Genomic DNA, 14,599 nt, shown 5'->3' on the forward strand with positions numbered 1-14,599 from the left:
TTCATTTAATTTCATCCCAGTTGATGTCTGAAATTAATCATCTTGATTTCATTTCACTCCATTAAATTAAAATAAGACATGACGTAAAGGTCTTAGTTACCAGGTCATAAAATCCTATAAAAAAATTATAGGTAATGTACGGGACTAAAATGTGGAATTTTATCCATTAATTAATATCAATAAGTATATAATACTAATAAAAGTTGTAGTAATGTACTTATTATAACAGTAAATAAGCTCAGATATACACCAAAAAGTATAACAATTCCTTGGAAATACCAGCTAATTAGTACTGCCAAGGACTGCTGAATCTAAATAGTGCTTTATTTAATAAATTTGTTCAATATTCCCTATCATTAAAAATGTCAGATTGATGCTCCGATAATATAATTTAATATTTATATAATTATAAAGTGGTTTAAAAAACAACAATTAAATTGTCTCATCATAAACTTTTTGCTTGTTAAAAAATACCATCATGGATGAAGCCAAGAAACCGACGACAGTGGAGGAGTTAAAAATAAAAGGAAACGAATGCGTCAAAGATGGAAAATTCATCGAAGCTGTTTTACATTATACACAAGCTATCAAAATGGATCCAAACAACTATATTTTGCACAGCAACAGGTCATTCGCCTTTCTGAAACTCGACCAACATTATCTTTCATTACAAGATGCAAATGAAACAGTTAGATTGCAACCTCAATGGGCAAAGGTAATTTTGAGTTTGAAAGTTTTGCAAGACCTTTACAATGTAATTTATACTTCTACTGCCATCAATGTTTCTAAGATATAAGATATAATGATAATAAAAATTTCACATGTATAACTTTCACCAAAACAGTTATTTAGTATTGAGAACGGGATAATCATTTATTTAGTAAGCAAATTAAACTTATTTCAAAATATATATTTTCAGGGCTATTTTCGTAGAGCAGAAGTAGAAGCGGCAAGTGGTTTATATGATGAAGCAATTATTTCATATACACATGCTTTACAACTTGACCCACAGAATCAAAAGTTAATAGACTCCATAAAAGAGTTATCAGAAATGCAGGAAAATAGAATAAAAGGTGACTTTGAATTGTGCAAACTAACAATCTGTATCTTTCTTTCTGGTCTTTCCCTCAATGCTGAGGATCGTGATTGTATGTCAATCTTATCCACTCAGTCCAGTTCTGCACCATATGTACCGCTCCCTGTATCTGACCTAGAGCCACCTCCTTGAGTTGGTCCACCCATCTATAATAACAATCTGTATAAGATTTAATAAAGTATCTGGTTGAAGTTGAATAAGTTTCTTTAGATGCCAAAGTTGATGTAAAACCTGTATCTGTAGTTTAAGTAACAAAAATACAGATATAATTATTAATTTATTTATGCTTTCCTATTTTTTCAGAAAGTCAAAATGTTGTATGGATTTGTACATGCATTGGTTTAGTAGTTGGAATTATGATTGTAATACTTGATTATAGCTTTACAACGAATCCTACACTAACTGTGAGTATAACGGAAGAGATATATTTTCAATCATTTTGAAAATAATGAAGATTACTAATATCATCATCATCATGGTTCCAAGCCGGTTTCGGCAACAGCGACCAAAATTACTAATATAATGAATGTTAAGAAAGCCAATGTTCTTTATTAAACTCACTGGTTGGTTGGTGTTGGGTGTCAAAAAGTTCTGTCCTGTGAAGATATCTTACTAACATAGAAATATCCATCAATCTATCATTATACTAGTACAGTATGGTATTAGGTGTATCTGTTTTAAGTATGTTTTGACTCTGAAATGAACACTGGCTGCTTAAGAATAGAACCACTTCTTAATCATAGAGCAAAATTAAAGCCTTAATTGTTTGACAGCACTTTTTTTTTAAATTGCAGAACCCATTCAGCATGGTTGCATTTTCAATGGCATTGTCAGGATTGGGATTTGTTGTAGGAAAAACAACAACTATGATGTCATCATGGAGTGCAGGCAGATCACTGCAGCCGCCAGTTGACTTAGGTAATGTTGTTTAGTTTTTTGAGTTTGATTTTATTAGGGTTCCGTTAGACAAGACGAAACATGACAAGCCAAAAAAGTGTAAAAAAATATATTTCTATCATAGTAATTTTACTATAAATATATACAGAAAGCTGTACACATTACCAGAAATACAAGTGTCTATAAACCCAATAGGTAATCTGTTGTGGATGCCCAAAACCCAGTACATCTGTAGAAACACTGTTTTGTACTAAAATCCACCTAGCTCATTTTTGTTTCACTTTACATTATTGTTATCAGAAAAATTGATTATATAATAAATCTTTATACTAAATCTAAAAACTGAGGACAAATAATTAGATGTTGTTAATTTGATTAGCAACACTTTCACAGGGAATTTGTACTCATTATTACAATTAACTTTAAATTAAAAGGAGGTTCTTTTTTATCTTTTCTTTTTTTATTCAATGATTTAACTTAAAGATTTGTGTCAATTTATTTGTCCATTAATAACTTATAATTCCATTTTCAATTTAAGGTACTTTTAATTTAAACTTATTAAATAAATATTTCTTAAACATAGGGTACAATGACAGTTCTCAAGAAAAAGAAGATGTAATACCAGAAAGAAAAAACAAATATAGCAAAGCACAGGCACGTCAAAGGTACAAACAAGGAAAATTGTAGTGTTTAATACAATTTTTGTTTTAAGCTAAAATGTCATCATGTTAATTTTGAAATTTTTTATTGCTGAAATATCAGACAGCAAGGCGAGAACCATTACTGAGTAAATTTTATTTGCTTTATTAATGTGTATTATGATATAGAAATATAGGTGAAGGATTTAATATAATGCAGTATAAGTGTTCAAGTTTTTAGCCTCCATTGTTAAAAGACATTTAATGTTAAATTTAAGTTAGTTTCTTAGACTGTGTGATATATTAATTTGAGATCAGAGGATATGTGTTTTAAACTATTAGAGAAAATAGCTAATAAAACAGCTATAGGTATGTTATATCATGTTATGTTTAATTCTGTCAAATAAAAGCTACCTGACCAATAAGTTTAAGACTGACCAATAAACAAAGTTAAGATTAGAAAATGTAAATTGATAATTTTTTTAAATATTTATTTGCACCTTCCAAAAAGTATTTTGGCCACCACCCCACCACAATGTTGACTTGAAATTATTACTTTATCAACGAACTAAAATGGGCCTACAGCTGTTCAATTTTAACTATATTATCATCTACTTATGCCTGCCAGTAACTTTCAGAGGTGAATAAAATGAAATATTAAAAATAAAAATAGCTAGGCAGATGACTTCGGTTCATTCTGCGAAAAGGAAAATATTAAAAATCCTAATTTTATATTTGTTGTTAATCTAAAACAACAGTCATAGTGTAACTGTGACATGTTCCTTTAATTTGAATTACACGTAGAACTGAAACATTTATATTGTGCAAATTTTATTTCTTTAGCATTAAATGAAGAGTTTTGATTTTATAGGATTTAGTTTTATTACTTACCCGATAATCACTAACTATAAGAACATTTTTGACCGCACCTACGTATATGGTCTCGTTAATAGTTTATTTACAAACAATGGCAAGTTTTTTTTTATTGCTTAGATGGTTGGACGAGCTCACAGCCCACCTGGTGTTAAGTGGTTACTGGGGCCCATAGACATCTACAACGTAAATGCGCCACCCACCTTGACATATAAGTTCTAAGATCTCAGTATAGTTACAACGGCTGTCCTACCCTTTAGACCGAAACGCATTACTGCTTCACGGCAGAAATAGGCAGGGCGGTGGTACCTACCTGTGCGGACTCACAAGAGGTCCTGCCACCAGTAATTACGCAAATTATAATTTTGCGGGTTTGATTTTTATTACATGATGTTATTCCTTCACCATGTAAGTCAATCGTGAACATTTGCTAAGTACGTATTTCATTAGAAAAATTGGTACCTGCCTGCGGTATTCGAACACCGGTGCATCGCTAGATACGAATGCACCGGACGTCTTATTCTTTAGGCCACGACGACTTCAAAATGATGAAAGTTAATGGTTCCTGTTCTAGAACTTCAAATGTACGACCTGAATGTTTATTCCACCCCTTATATTCATTGTTTCAGGTACTTCATTTTCCCCCTTTAATTACTGTTTTTACCGTTGTTACCTTTTTATTTCTTTGTCCGAATACTTATTACTATACTTAGAATAAGAAGATTTTTAATTGCTTTTTTTTCTAATGAGGTGAATCCGTAGATTTCATATTACCTATTATGCCTTGCGAATTTCTTAATACAGGGAGTGGTTTTGTTGGATACTAACATTCCACTTATTTCGGCCACATACCAATCATGCCTTTCGATTGAAAGCGAAGTGAATATTTTTTTTACCAAAATGGGCGGCATTATTCACATTGTTAAATCATGTCTCCCAAATGTAAAGGCCTCATATTCGACTTGAAAAAAAAAAACAATGGTCTGCACCTAAAACACATAAGTATAGTATAGTAATAAAGTAAGTCCACGCGGGAGTGCCACCACCCTGCCTATTTCTGCCGTGTAGCAGTAAAGCGTTTCGGTTTGAAGGGTGGGGCAGCCGTTGTAACTATACTGAGATCTTAGAACTCATATCTCAAGATGGGTGGCATTTACGTTGTACATGTCTATGGGCTTTGGTAAACACTTAGCTCCAGGTGGGCTGTGAGCTCGTCCACCGATCTAAGTAATAAAAAAAGTGCGTCTTAGTTCTGACACGCGACTATAGTTAAAGTACTTTAAGTGAAAGTCTGATTTAATGTGAAATGGATAAAGGGAGTGTGTAAATGCTTTTTTTTAAATGTTACAAATAAAATACACGTGCTGCCATCTGTCGTCAGGCACGTATATTATGAATGACTCATGCGTTAGCGGCCCTCACTGCTGGGCCTAGGGTCGTGGGTTCGATTCCCACATCGGGCAAAATTTCGTGCGATGCACAAATTTCTTTGTCTGGGTTTTTAATATCTATGTTCGTCATTTTTGTGATCGTATATATAAGTATGTATTTCAGTCTCTGGTTTCTATGTTACGGGGAATCCTAGTTTGGGAGCAGACGAGCTCATGTAAGTTGTTCTTCCGGTCATTGTCAATATTATGTTACGAAAAAAAAATTGAGATAGCCCGCTCTGCGTAGACAGCGTTCTCAGAATGTAATATTGTAATAAACTGTTTGATAGTAAACGCAGAAGTAACTAGCATCCCTATTTTTTTACATTTTTAAGTCCACACGAGTAGGTACCACCACCCTGCCTATTTCTGCCGTGAAGCAGTAATGCGTTTCGGTTTGAAGGGTGCGGCAGCCGTTGTAACTATACTGAGATCTTAGAACTCATATCTCAAGATGGGTGGCGGCATTTACGTTGTACATGTCTATGGGCTTCGGTAAACGCTTAACACCAGGTGGGCTATGAGCTCGTCCATCCATCTAACAATAAAAAAAAAGGAAATTTATTGACTTGGCTGTGAAAAAATGTATTTTATTGATAAACCACTCCACCTCCACCTCCTTCTGTCACAACGAGATTAACAATCTGTAAATTTAATCAAGGGGTTTCCTTTTTCGTAAATAAATGTAATCATTGATTTTTTGGGTACAGACAGACACACTTTTAAATAATTGTAGTAATATAATACACATTGTCCTCAGTTTTTATCGAATCGAATAAGTTAATATTCATGCTCATTGGTGTATGTTCAACACATAATTACTGTTAACATTGTAGGTAAATAAGATAACGAGAATTATAGTATGGTGTTTTATAATTGTAAATAGACATGCTTTAACAATAACCGACTTCAAATAGAAAAATAAAAGATATTCCAAAACAAATTAATATACACTAAAAACAATAATCATCGAAATCGGTTGGCGTGATATTGAGTTATTCATCTATTTGTCGCGCACATACTTAATGCAAATTTAAGACTTACATGGTTTTCTGATGGATACCATTATCAGAACTGGACTAAATTGAAATGGGACCACACGGGAAGCATCAGCTTTCTAATAGAAAAAGAATCATCAAAATCGATTCACCCAGTAAAGTTATGAGGTAACACAAAAAAAAACATAGTCGAATTGAGAACCTCCTCCTTTTTTGAAGTCGGTTAAAAATAAAAGCATTCAAAGTGAGTAGCGCTTTTGTGTTATTAATCGGTGACTACTTTAATCCAGACAGGATGTGAACGCGTCAGCGACAGAAATATGAATAGGCTTAGAGTTGATAGGATGTAACACTTCTAAATTGTAACACTGAAAAAACACGAATACATTAATTTAATTTCAAAGATAATTATCACGATTTTGAAGTTGAAGATTAACTGTAAAAGTGTTTTTGTGTTATTATCTCTTAGGTATAGAAAATTCATTATAAAGGAGCCAAGTAATATAATTAATTATAAGAAAATAAGAACACGTAAATAAGGGGAAATACTTTATTGATCCTTATGTAAAATGTATTTCGAAAATTGCGTTAATACAATATATCTCTTGAATAAAACACTTGGTCTCATACTTACACTTAAAATAAGTTTAACATTGTATGGAGATAAAAAAACTGTACATCAATAGGATAATTTATCTATCATTTATATTGACTACTCCCTGATATTTATGTACTTGTGCGTTTTAGAACTGCCTCGTTCCGTGTGCTTAGTGCGAGTTTTTTAACGTTCTCGATAGCGTAAAAGTTAGCTCATATTTGTATGGAATGGGATCGTTTGCGTAAGTTTGCCGCTAGGGGCGCTGTTCCAACTGCATACAAAATTGGGTTAACTTTTACGCTATCGAGAACGTTAAGAAACTCGCACTAAGCACTCTGTACACTCGCAGACATCGAACAACAATCATAACAAAATTGCTATCCTCCAAATTTTAAATGTACATTCAAATTAAACTTTTACATTTGAATGAGGCCACTTTTATCTTTATTCACACAAATTTTCTTAGGTACATTCGTTTTATTTTCACTATCGTTTTATTCATTTTATATAAGACAGTTCTATTCCGTCACAACACAAAGTAGGTCACATTACAAAAAAAAAACGACACCGGAAAATTAATTTATCCTCGAAAACAATGACAGCAGCTGTACAACGTGACAAACTACCAAGATCAAATCTAGGCTCCATTCTTAGAACGATACCTAACTCGTAAGGTAACAACAAGCGAGACGCAATGTATCATGTTTATATATTGAGTTGCACTTTAACGTTCAACAAGATTACTGTCCATTTACGGTACAAGATATGTCAATCACTGTCCGAAATTGCCTTCTTGCGACGTTTAGCTTGTTTCGGCTTCACAATCTCTTCTTCCTGTAAATAATTGAAAACGTAATTTCATTATGTACATAGCTGTCCCTAACTTAAATAAAGCTATGCTTCGAATTTGCACGAAAATAATACATTCGCAGGATTTTGCGGCAAATATTTGCATATGTATATATGTACACGTTAAATAATGAGGCTTGTAATTGAAAATTGCTTCAAAACTTTAATGCTTGTTAAATATTTACCTCACTATCCTCATTCGAAGAATGCAAGTTCGCGTTGATTGGCATTGAATTCGAAACTAATTTCCTAGCACGTCTAGATATGGGTAATTCGTCTTCCCACGCCAAAGAAAATAATTCACTATATTGTCTCTGAAATTAACAGTGAAAATAAAAATAATTATAAAATAAAATAAAAAACGTATTCTGGTCCTAATTACCTACTACATAGAAAATTAAAAACATACATGTATAAGTATGACGCGTTAGCATAAATAGTCATGAATACTTATTAAAATAATAGATCGAATTTTGAAGATATAAAATAAAAGAAATAAATAATAAGTAGAGATCTTCTGATCATTGACCATGTTAATGTTAGACCTCACAAAATAAAAGTGGCAGTTTTGAGATACCTGTTTTACAGTACTTTATCTTATTTGGCGTATACATACAAAGATTATTAGAAGTCAGAATTAATGTATTTTTCCCATATACCACACACCTCTGAACAATAACTAATATTTAATGTAGTATCGTAACCACATTTTGCTATCGGTTATCGAATTTTGTCGTGCAGCTCAGAAAGTATAAACGGTAATTTAGTTGCTTAAATATTTTATATTAATATGGCTGTGTAATTTATGGTAGATCCTAAATGTCGAAAGTGGAAATTTGTAATTGTAGCAGAATTACTGGTGGTAGGACCTCTTGTGAGTCCACAGGGGTAGGCAGGTACCACCACCCCGTCTATTTCTGCCGTGAAGCAGTAATGCGTTTCGGTTCGAGGGGTGGGGCAGCCGTTGCAACTATACTGAGATCTTAGAACTTATATCTCAAGGTGGGTGGCGCATTTACGTTGTATATGTCTATGGGATCTAGTACAGGGAACTACTTATCACCTGGTGGGCTGTGAGCTCGTCCACCCATCTAAGCAATAAAAAAAAGTTTTGTAGTTCAGTAAATTAACTACAATTAAAACTATATCATAAAATTACAAACAAACGTTTTTATTATTTAAAATCAACCTTAGATAGCACATGAATATTGGTCCATAAACCTGTGACATCTTCATCGCTGCATGATTAATTCTATTAGGTTTTTTTTCTCTCAAATATTCTAAGCTAACTTTTTCAATCACACAGAGTTATATCATTGTATTTAATTATCTTTTTACTTTATTGCGTACATCGATGAAAACCTCATTTATAAATGTAGTTTATTTTTGAGATATTTCAACATGTTTTTTTATTTAGATGATAAGAACAAAATCACACGACTGTACCGACGCGAGCGTGAGGTCATCAGTGCGGTGCGGCGAAGCGTTATTCCGGAAAACGTCAAGTAGACAGTCGATTATTCTCAACAACTACTTTAACCGACTTGATAAAAAAGGCGTTTAATTCTGGGTACATATTACACGTCAAAGGTTTTTTTTTTAAATAAAATCAGCCATTGTGTACTCGTATGTGGGCGTCCTATTTCAAAGCCTTGCCCCAATAAAAGGTACTCGTATTTTACCATGATAATCGGTTACATTGTATATAGACCGTTACGATAACGACCTCAATGCTTACACTTGTAATTTTTCTGTTCACCGTGAACAATACCGTCATTATTTATTAATAAAACAATGAACTTCCTTACCCTTAAACTATCGCTACTATTCGATTGAGCTTGTTGTAGGGCCTTCTGCATACATTCCATGTTGAAAATCGACATGTCGTCTTGTTCAACGCAGCACATTCTCATCTGCTCCAAATGTTTGAGCACCTGTTAAATGATGAGACAAGCAATTAACAAACACACGAGATAAAGTTAAAGAGGTCGCTTCGTATTCCTTATTACAAGTGTGCGAACGGATATTTAGCGGGTACCAAAGTTTTCTGAGGAATTATATATTTAACACGCGTTTGCGAACGTCTTCCACGATGCAGGAGGGTCGTTTTAAATTTTGCGGCCAAATAGGTAACGATTTCATGAATTTAAACCTTCTCTAATTTTCCATTTTTTTGTATTTAGAAATGTTGAGAATGAAACATGCTTCATCACAATCAAGTCAATCACTAATTTATTGATAGTATTTTAGAATATTCATTTATATATTTTTCATTTTACGCATTTGATAACGCCAACACGGATGACAATTTAAATAGGAAGTTTTTTTAAAAGCTTAGAAGTCGTACTTCTTTTGTTTTTAATAATGTTCTAATATGCAGTTAGTTTTCCTTTATTATTGTATATTATATACTGTTTAATAAAATTGCCGAATTTCAACACTCATTACAGGAAAAATAGCAAACACCATAGAGTTTGAATTTCGAACCAGTGATACGAATGAGATTTGGGGTAGTTTTTAATGTATCATAACTCCTAATTTAGGTAACAGTGTTTACCAATATATAGTTATAGGACAAGTGCCTGTTGTCATGACAATAAATTTACTGGACTTAAAATTACGGTAACATTAAGGTTATGAGAATTAAATACCAACCCAAATAGCTCGCTTCTGGCCCCAAAATTGAATACAACCCAGTAACGATATCGTGTAATAATAATCAATTATGTTGTAATAATAAATAAAAATGTAATTTATTTGCGTGTAACGGGTAAAAGGTATTATTTCGGTGGCTACCCACGAGTAAGGTACCAAACACCCAGTCTATTTCTGTCACGAAGCAGTCATGCATTCTAATTTGAAACGAGAGACAGCCGTTATACAATTGAAACTTCGAACGTTATACCGCTTATGGGCTCCGGAAACAACCTACTGCAATTGGTGGGCTGTGAGATCGTTCTGTCATAATAAAACCAAGCTATAATAAACAAATACATAAAACAACTTCGATACAGTGAAGTGTATGCACGGGGTATTATTGAATATTCATTGCCGATCTAGGCGACGGGGCAAAGCAAAGCCGCCGTCGCCTGAAATGTGTCTTGGCGGATCCTCAAGATTCACTCTCGGTGCTTTTAGGCTCTTAAAGCACCGATCACCGGCGAAGTAACCCATAGACACAGCCCACTGAGTTTCTCGAAGTATCTTCTCAGTGGGGCACGATTCTGATCCAGTAGTAGATTCAGCGAAGTACTGCTTTTGTTAGGGCTAACGTTAGCAATTCTCTCAGGTTGAGTACGTGAGCTCACCTACCCCTCCGCGCTAAGTTGAATTAGCTCCTTAAGTTACCAACGATTAGGTAGGGAAAAAAGCACAATGGCTGCTCAAGCCGAAAGGCATTACTGCTTCTCGCCAGAAATAGGAAGGGTGGTGGTACCTACGCGTGCAGGCTCACAAGACGCCCCTACCACCAGTTACATTCCTCAAATTTTCTTTGAAAAATTCTAGTGTGAGTTTTTAAAGTATACTACTCATAATTTTTTCGATTTCCAAATTTCGACTTTAAAAGCCCCTGCGATAAAAATAATTAAGAACTCTATTTGCAACAAATACTGCTCCGGAATTTGCTTTTTGAAAGGTATTAAATTATATTATTTGTTTATGATTAAGTCCAGAGCTAAGGGTACAACGATACATGATGATTAATGTGATGAAGAAATTCATTATAGATATATTTTTGATACATACCAACTCTGCAGACGGCGGTGCGTTTGGTGGCATGCTGTGTTTCCCTGGACGTTTTCGCTTGTTCGGACTAGTACCCGGATAGCGCGTACTCAACAATGCCGCGACTAAATCACCGACTTTATCTTCGTAATCTTGGCACCAATACATCAACGTTGAAACCACCGATGTATCCTCCTCGTCGTATGTTCTACAGAACAACTGTCTTACGACATCGGCGGTCGGTCTTTCCTGCTTCAACATCAACAGAACGGACGTGAGCGCCTCCGAATGCTCTTTGAATGATAACTTCGGAATGATCGGTAAAACATCCTCAACGGATATGTCATGGGCGGTTAACAGTTGCCACAGACAATACTGTTCGAACGTCTCCCATCCAAGGCTGGTCGACAACATTGTCGTGATATCGTCCGATTTGAACATCATTAAATTTCCTTGCAATGTCAAACAGATTAGTCTTTGAAGTTGACACGCATCTAGGGTCGATACGATTGCATGCAATAATCTTATATGATTCTGTGCTTGGTCTTTGAACTCTCTATAAACATCTGGTATTAACCAAACTAAAACATTGGTGTCGTATTCTTGGCACCTTTCGAAATCGTCCGCTAAGCTCTCGGCTAATTTTAATTCTAAATAACTACAGTAGTCCTTATAAACGTCAGCTTTGAATTTCACGTTACGTCTTTTCGCCGAATCTCGTTCTGAACGACGATCTCTTTCGTAGCAGACTCTTAAATAAAACAGTAGGCTAAAACCGACACATCTCAGAGAACCTTGACTGTGGATTTCTTTGAACGTTTCTAATACCAGTTTCCGTTTATGTTCAGCTCCACTACTCGAGTCTATTAGATAATTGAACATGGAAAAAAGCGGTGAATTTATTGCATTATCTAATTCGGCTGGAGCGGGATTGTTGCTTATACGTAGAGGTGTTGCTTCTTGAACCGCAGCAGCAAAAAGATCTGCGAGAGCTTTCGGCGTTGGCGATGGAGATCCGCATGCATCAAGCAAAGCAGTTGCGGAAGATGATGTTCGCTCATCCAGAAGCGTTTCTGCTAGTGGTCGCAAAACTAACGGCAGTGCAGCAGCTAGTTCAGGTCTTTCTCTGGCACGAACTTCTGATAAAGGTAAATCATCATCATCAGTATCTTCTGCTATAGTTGGTGTAATGGTCTCTTCTTCATCATCCGAGAATGCTGGTTCATCGGACCCAACTCTTGGTATTGCATCATCAGTACCCTCATCGCGTATGCCAGATACACCTTCACCATTCCCATTCGTACAAAATTCTTTAAAGGTTTCTCTTACAGTGGAACGCAATTCTCGGTCCAACTTTTGAGAGTCAAACAGAGGATGCAAATTTGGCAAAACCCTTTTCTCAATTATTTGTTGAAGGGAATTGAATATTCCTTGTCTAACTTTCTCTGCATATGGTGGGTAGAAGTTTGGAATGATTCGACACAAGAAATCTAATAATGTTGCAGTCACTGCTGGATGTGATCTCATTGAATGGTGCATAACAAGGATGGCAGGTTCTATATTCATAATGTTGTCTTTTTCAGGGTCATAAAAAAGCCAATCATAAAACAGGGCCAATTTAGCATTTGATGCAGCTACATTTGACGTACAAGTTGTAAGGAGCCAACCAATCACTGCCCATCTGGGAATTATATCAGAACAGAGAAGTTCATTAGTGGGATGAATTACTCCAACAATAAACCTTATCATATCACTTCTTAGTGATTGTGACTCTGGTGTGGCAAGATATTGTCTCTGGAACCATTCTTGATACTTTTTGTGGTGACCGAACCGAACTTGTGAAGTTAGAAAAACTAATTTCCTTTCCATGTCCGGAGTTAATCTTGACTGAAGATACCTTCTAGATGTTCGTGTTTGTAACAATTGTAGCACATTGGTAAATGTAGGGCTTAATGATTTGGGATTGACCAAGATATCCTGCCAAAGCTGATTGAACTCTGGTATGCGAGCAACATTTTGAAGCAGTCTTACTAAGTCTCTTCCCAAAGATAAGACATCAGTAAAACGTTCCCTTATCAGAGTGATAACAAAGTTAACTTCTTTCTGTCTTAGGTTCATTAACTGGGGTATATTATGGTCTTCTACAAGCCTTAAGTATGTATACACAACCATGCATATAAGTACAGGGAACTTATCCAACCAACCTCTATGTTCAATAAACATGTCCAACAGAGATTCTACTAATATAATATTTTTGGGTGTTATATCGCCTCCGGATGCGTATCGCATTAAATTCCAACAAACATTATCTATTCCTGTAACTGCATTTCTAATCATCTCTTTTATTAGCCACATTAATTGGTTCCTTGTAGTGTCCGAAAACTTTAAGTACCTTTCTAAAATTAAATTGGATAGATTATTAAGCACACACGTTAGTCCATCTCTGGTTATAAGTGTAAGATCTCTGTAACATTTTGTAGCATTCTGCGGTTCTGTAAGTATAGACATGAGCATGCCAACTGAAACTTCCTCATGATTTTTACAGACTGCGTTATTAAGGGCGTCATGTGCTTCTTTTTCGGTGCAGTCCGCTACAAGAGATTGAAAATAGTTGTAAGCCCTTTCGTACCTCTGAAAAGGAAAAAAAGTATTATGATAACAAGTGGAACTAATTTCGTGTTAACTTGAAATTTCGCGCTAATTGCACATCAGCGCCACCAGTGTCAATAATGAAAGTTATGGCTTTACATGGCCGACTTAACGTTTCTTTGTTGAAAATACGAAATTTTAAAAAGTACCTCTTCCACTTCATCCTTATTTTCTATTGCGGTGCTCACAAATAGTTTGGGTGAATTAGATTTGGCCTGCTCCATAATATGTGAATTTAAAAACTAATTATTTTGTCAAAAACGTAGCACAGATTGTCTCCTGCATGGCTATCGTAGGCGAAAAATGTTTATGAAGCAATACAATCAAACATATCAATGTGTGCGTATACAAGTGACAGCCATCGAAGTAAGAGAATTAACCGAGAGAGTGCGCTAGTTTACTACTTGCCTAAATAGAGAGGTGGTACTTTTGGATTACTAAGCTCTATGGGTAAAACTGGAACGTGACCATTAACAAAAATATATAACTAGAGATAGAATCGACATGAATCACTGAAATAATATTTATCGGAACCAAACAAACTCATAAAAGTTCTACCGATATTTATGCTGTAGCCTAATAACATAGAATACTTGAAGACTTTAAAATTAAATAACTATTTATTGGTGTAAAAACTGAAATATGTCCACTTCACGGCATATTTAGGCACGATGATGATAGGTATGATGATAAAATAATTTGATGATATTTAAACTCGTGCGGGCTTTTATTATGCCCTACCACCAGTAATCAAATTGCATGTTCATTTTTTAAGCGGTCAGAAACATTATACCATAGTCCACAGGACGTTCACAGCTTGCAAATGACGTTGAGGATTGTTCTGG

The 14,599-nt window shown here is 34.9% G+C and overlaps 2 protein-coding genes across 4 annotated transcripts; one reads left to right on the forward strand and one right to left on the reverse strand.

The window, feature by feature from the left end:
- Positions 1–78: 78 nt before the first annotated feature.
- Positions 79–3,499, forward strand: LOC101738451 (uncharacterized). The gene is made up of 5 exons (XM_004929605.4): positions 79–715; positions 920–1,073; positions 1,400–1,500; positions 1,891–2,014; positions 2,577–3,499. The coding sequence occupies exons 1-5, from the start codon at positions 479–481 to the stop codon at positions 2,678–2,680; spliced, it is 720 nt and encodes a 239-aa protein (XP_004929662.1). The 5' UTR covers positions 79–478; the 3' UTR covers positions 2,681–3,499.
- Positions 3,500–6,468: 2,969 nt separating this feature from the next.
- On the reverse strand, positions 6,469–14,135 carry LOC101738583 (integrator complex subunit 3 homolog). 3 transcript variants are annotated; one of them, XM_021350291.3, is made up of 5 exons: positions 13,904–14,135; positions 11,127–13,736; positions 9,188–9,313; positions 7,565–7,693; positions 6,469–7,364 (listed from the first exon to the last, which is right to left on the reverse strand). In XM_021350291.3, the coding sequence occupies exons 1-5, from the start codon at positions 13,976–13,978 to the stop codon at positions 7,299–7,301; spliced, it is 3,006 nt and encodes a 1,001-aa protein (XP_021205966.2). In that variant the 5' UTR covers positions 13,979–14,135; the 3' UTR covers positions 6,469–7,298. The 3 variants fall into 3 exon arrangements, 2 of the variants coding, with proteins under 2 accessions (XP_021205966.2, XP_037874354.1); XM_038018426.2 differs by lacking the exon at positions 7,565–7,693 and having other exon boundaries at positions 13,904–14,130; XR_009975939.1 differs by lacking the exon at positions 6,469–7,364 and having other exon boundaries at positions 7,596–7,693; positions 7,957–9,313; positions 13,904–14,130.
- Positions 14,136–14,599: the final 464 nt, after the last annotated feature.

The sequence above is a fragment of the Bombyx mori genome, chromosome 21 (genome assembly GCF_030269925.1).
Source record: "Bombyx mori chromosome 21, ASM3026992v2".
Taxonomy (NCBI): domain Eukaryota; kingdom Metazoa; phylum Arthropoda; class Insecta; order Lepidoptera; family Bombycidae; genus Bombyx; species Bombyx mori.

Coding starts and splice junctions, on each gene's coding strand:
- LOC101738451 (XM_004929605.4), top strand. CDS start 479: ATGGATGAAGCCAAGAAACCGACGACAGTGGAGGAGTTAAAAATAAAA. Junction 1,074..1,399: donor GCAGGAAAATAGAATAAAAG/GTGACTTTGAAT, acceptor CTATTTTTTCAG/AAAGTCAAAATGTTGTATGG. Junction 1,501..1,890: donor CAACGAATCCTACACTAACT/GTGAGTATAACG, acceptor TTTAAATTGCAG/AACCCATTCAGCATGGTTGC.
- LOC101738583 (XM_021350291.3), bottom strand. CDS start 13,978: ATGGAGCAGGCCAAATCTAATTCACCCAAACTATTTGTGAGCACCGCA. Junction 13,737..13,903: donor ATAAGGATGAAGTGGAAGAG/GTACTTTTTAAA, acceptor TTTCCTTTTCAG/AGGTACGAAAGGGCTTACAA. Junction 9,314..11,126: donor CACCGCCGTCTGCAGAGTTG/GTATGTATCAAA, acceptor ATCATTTAACAG/GTGCTCAAACATTTGGAGCA.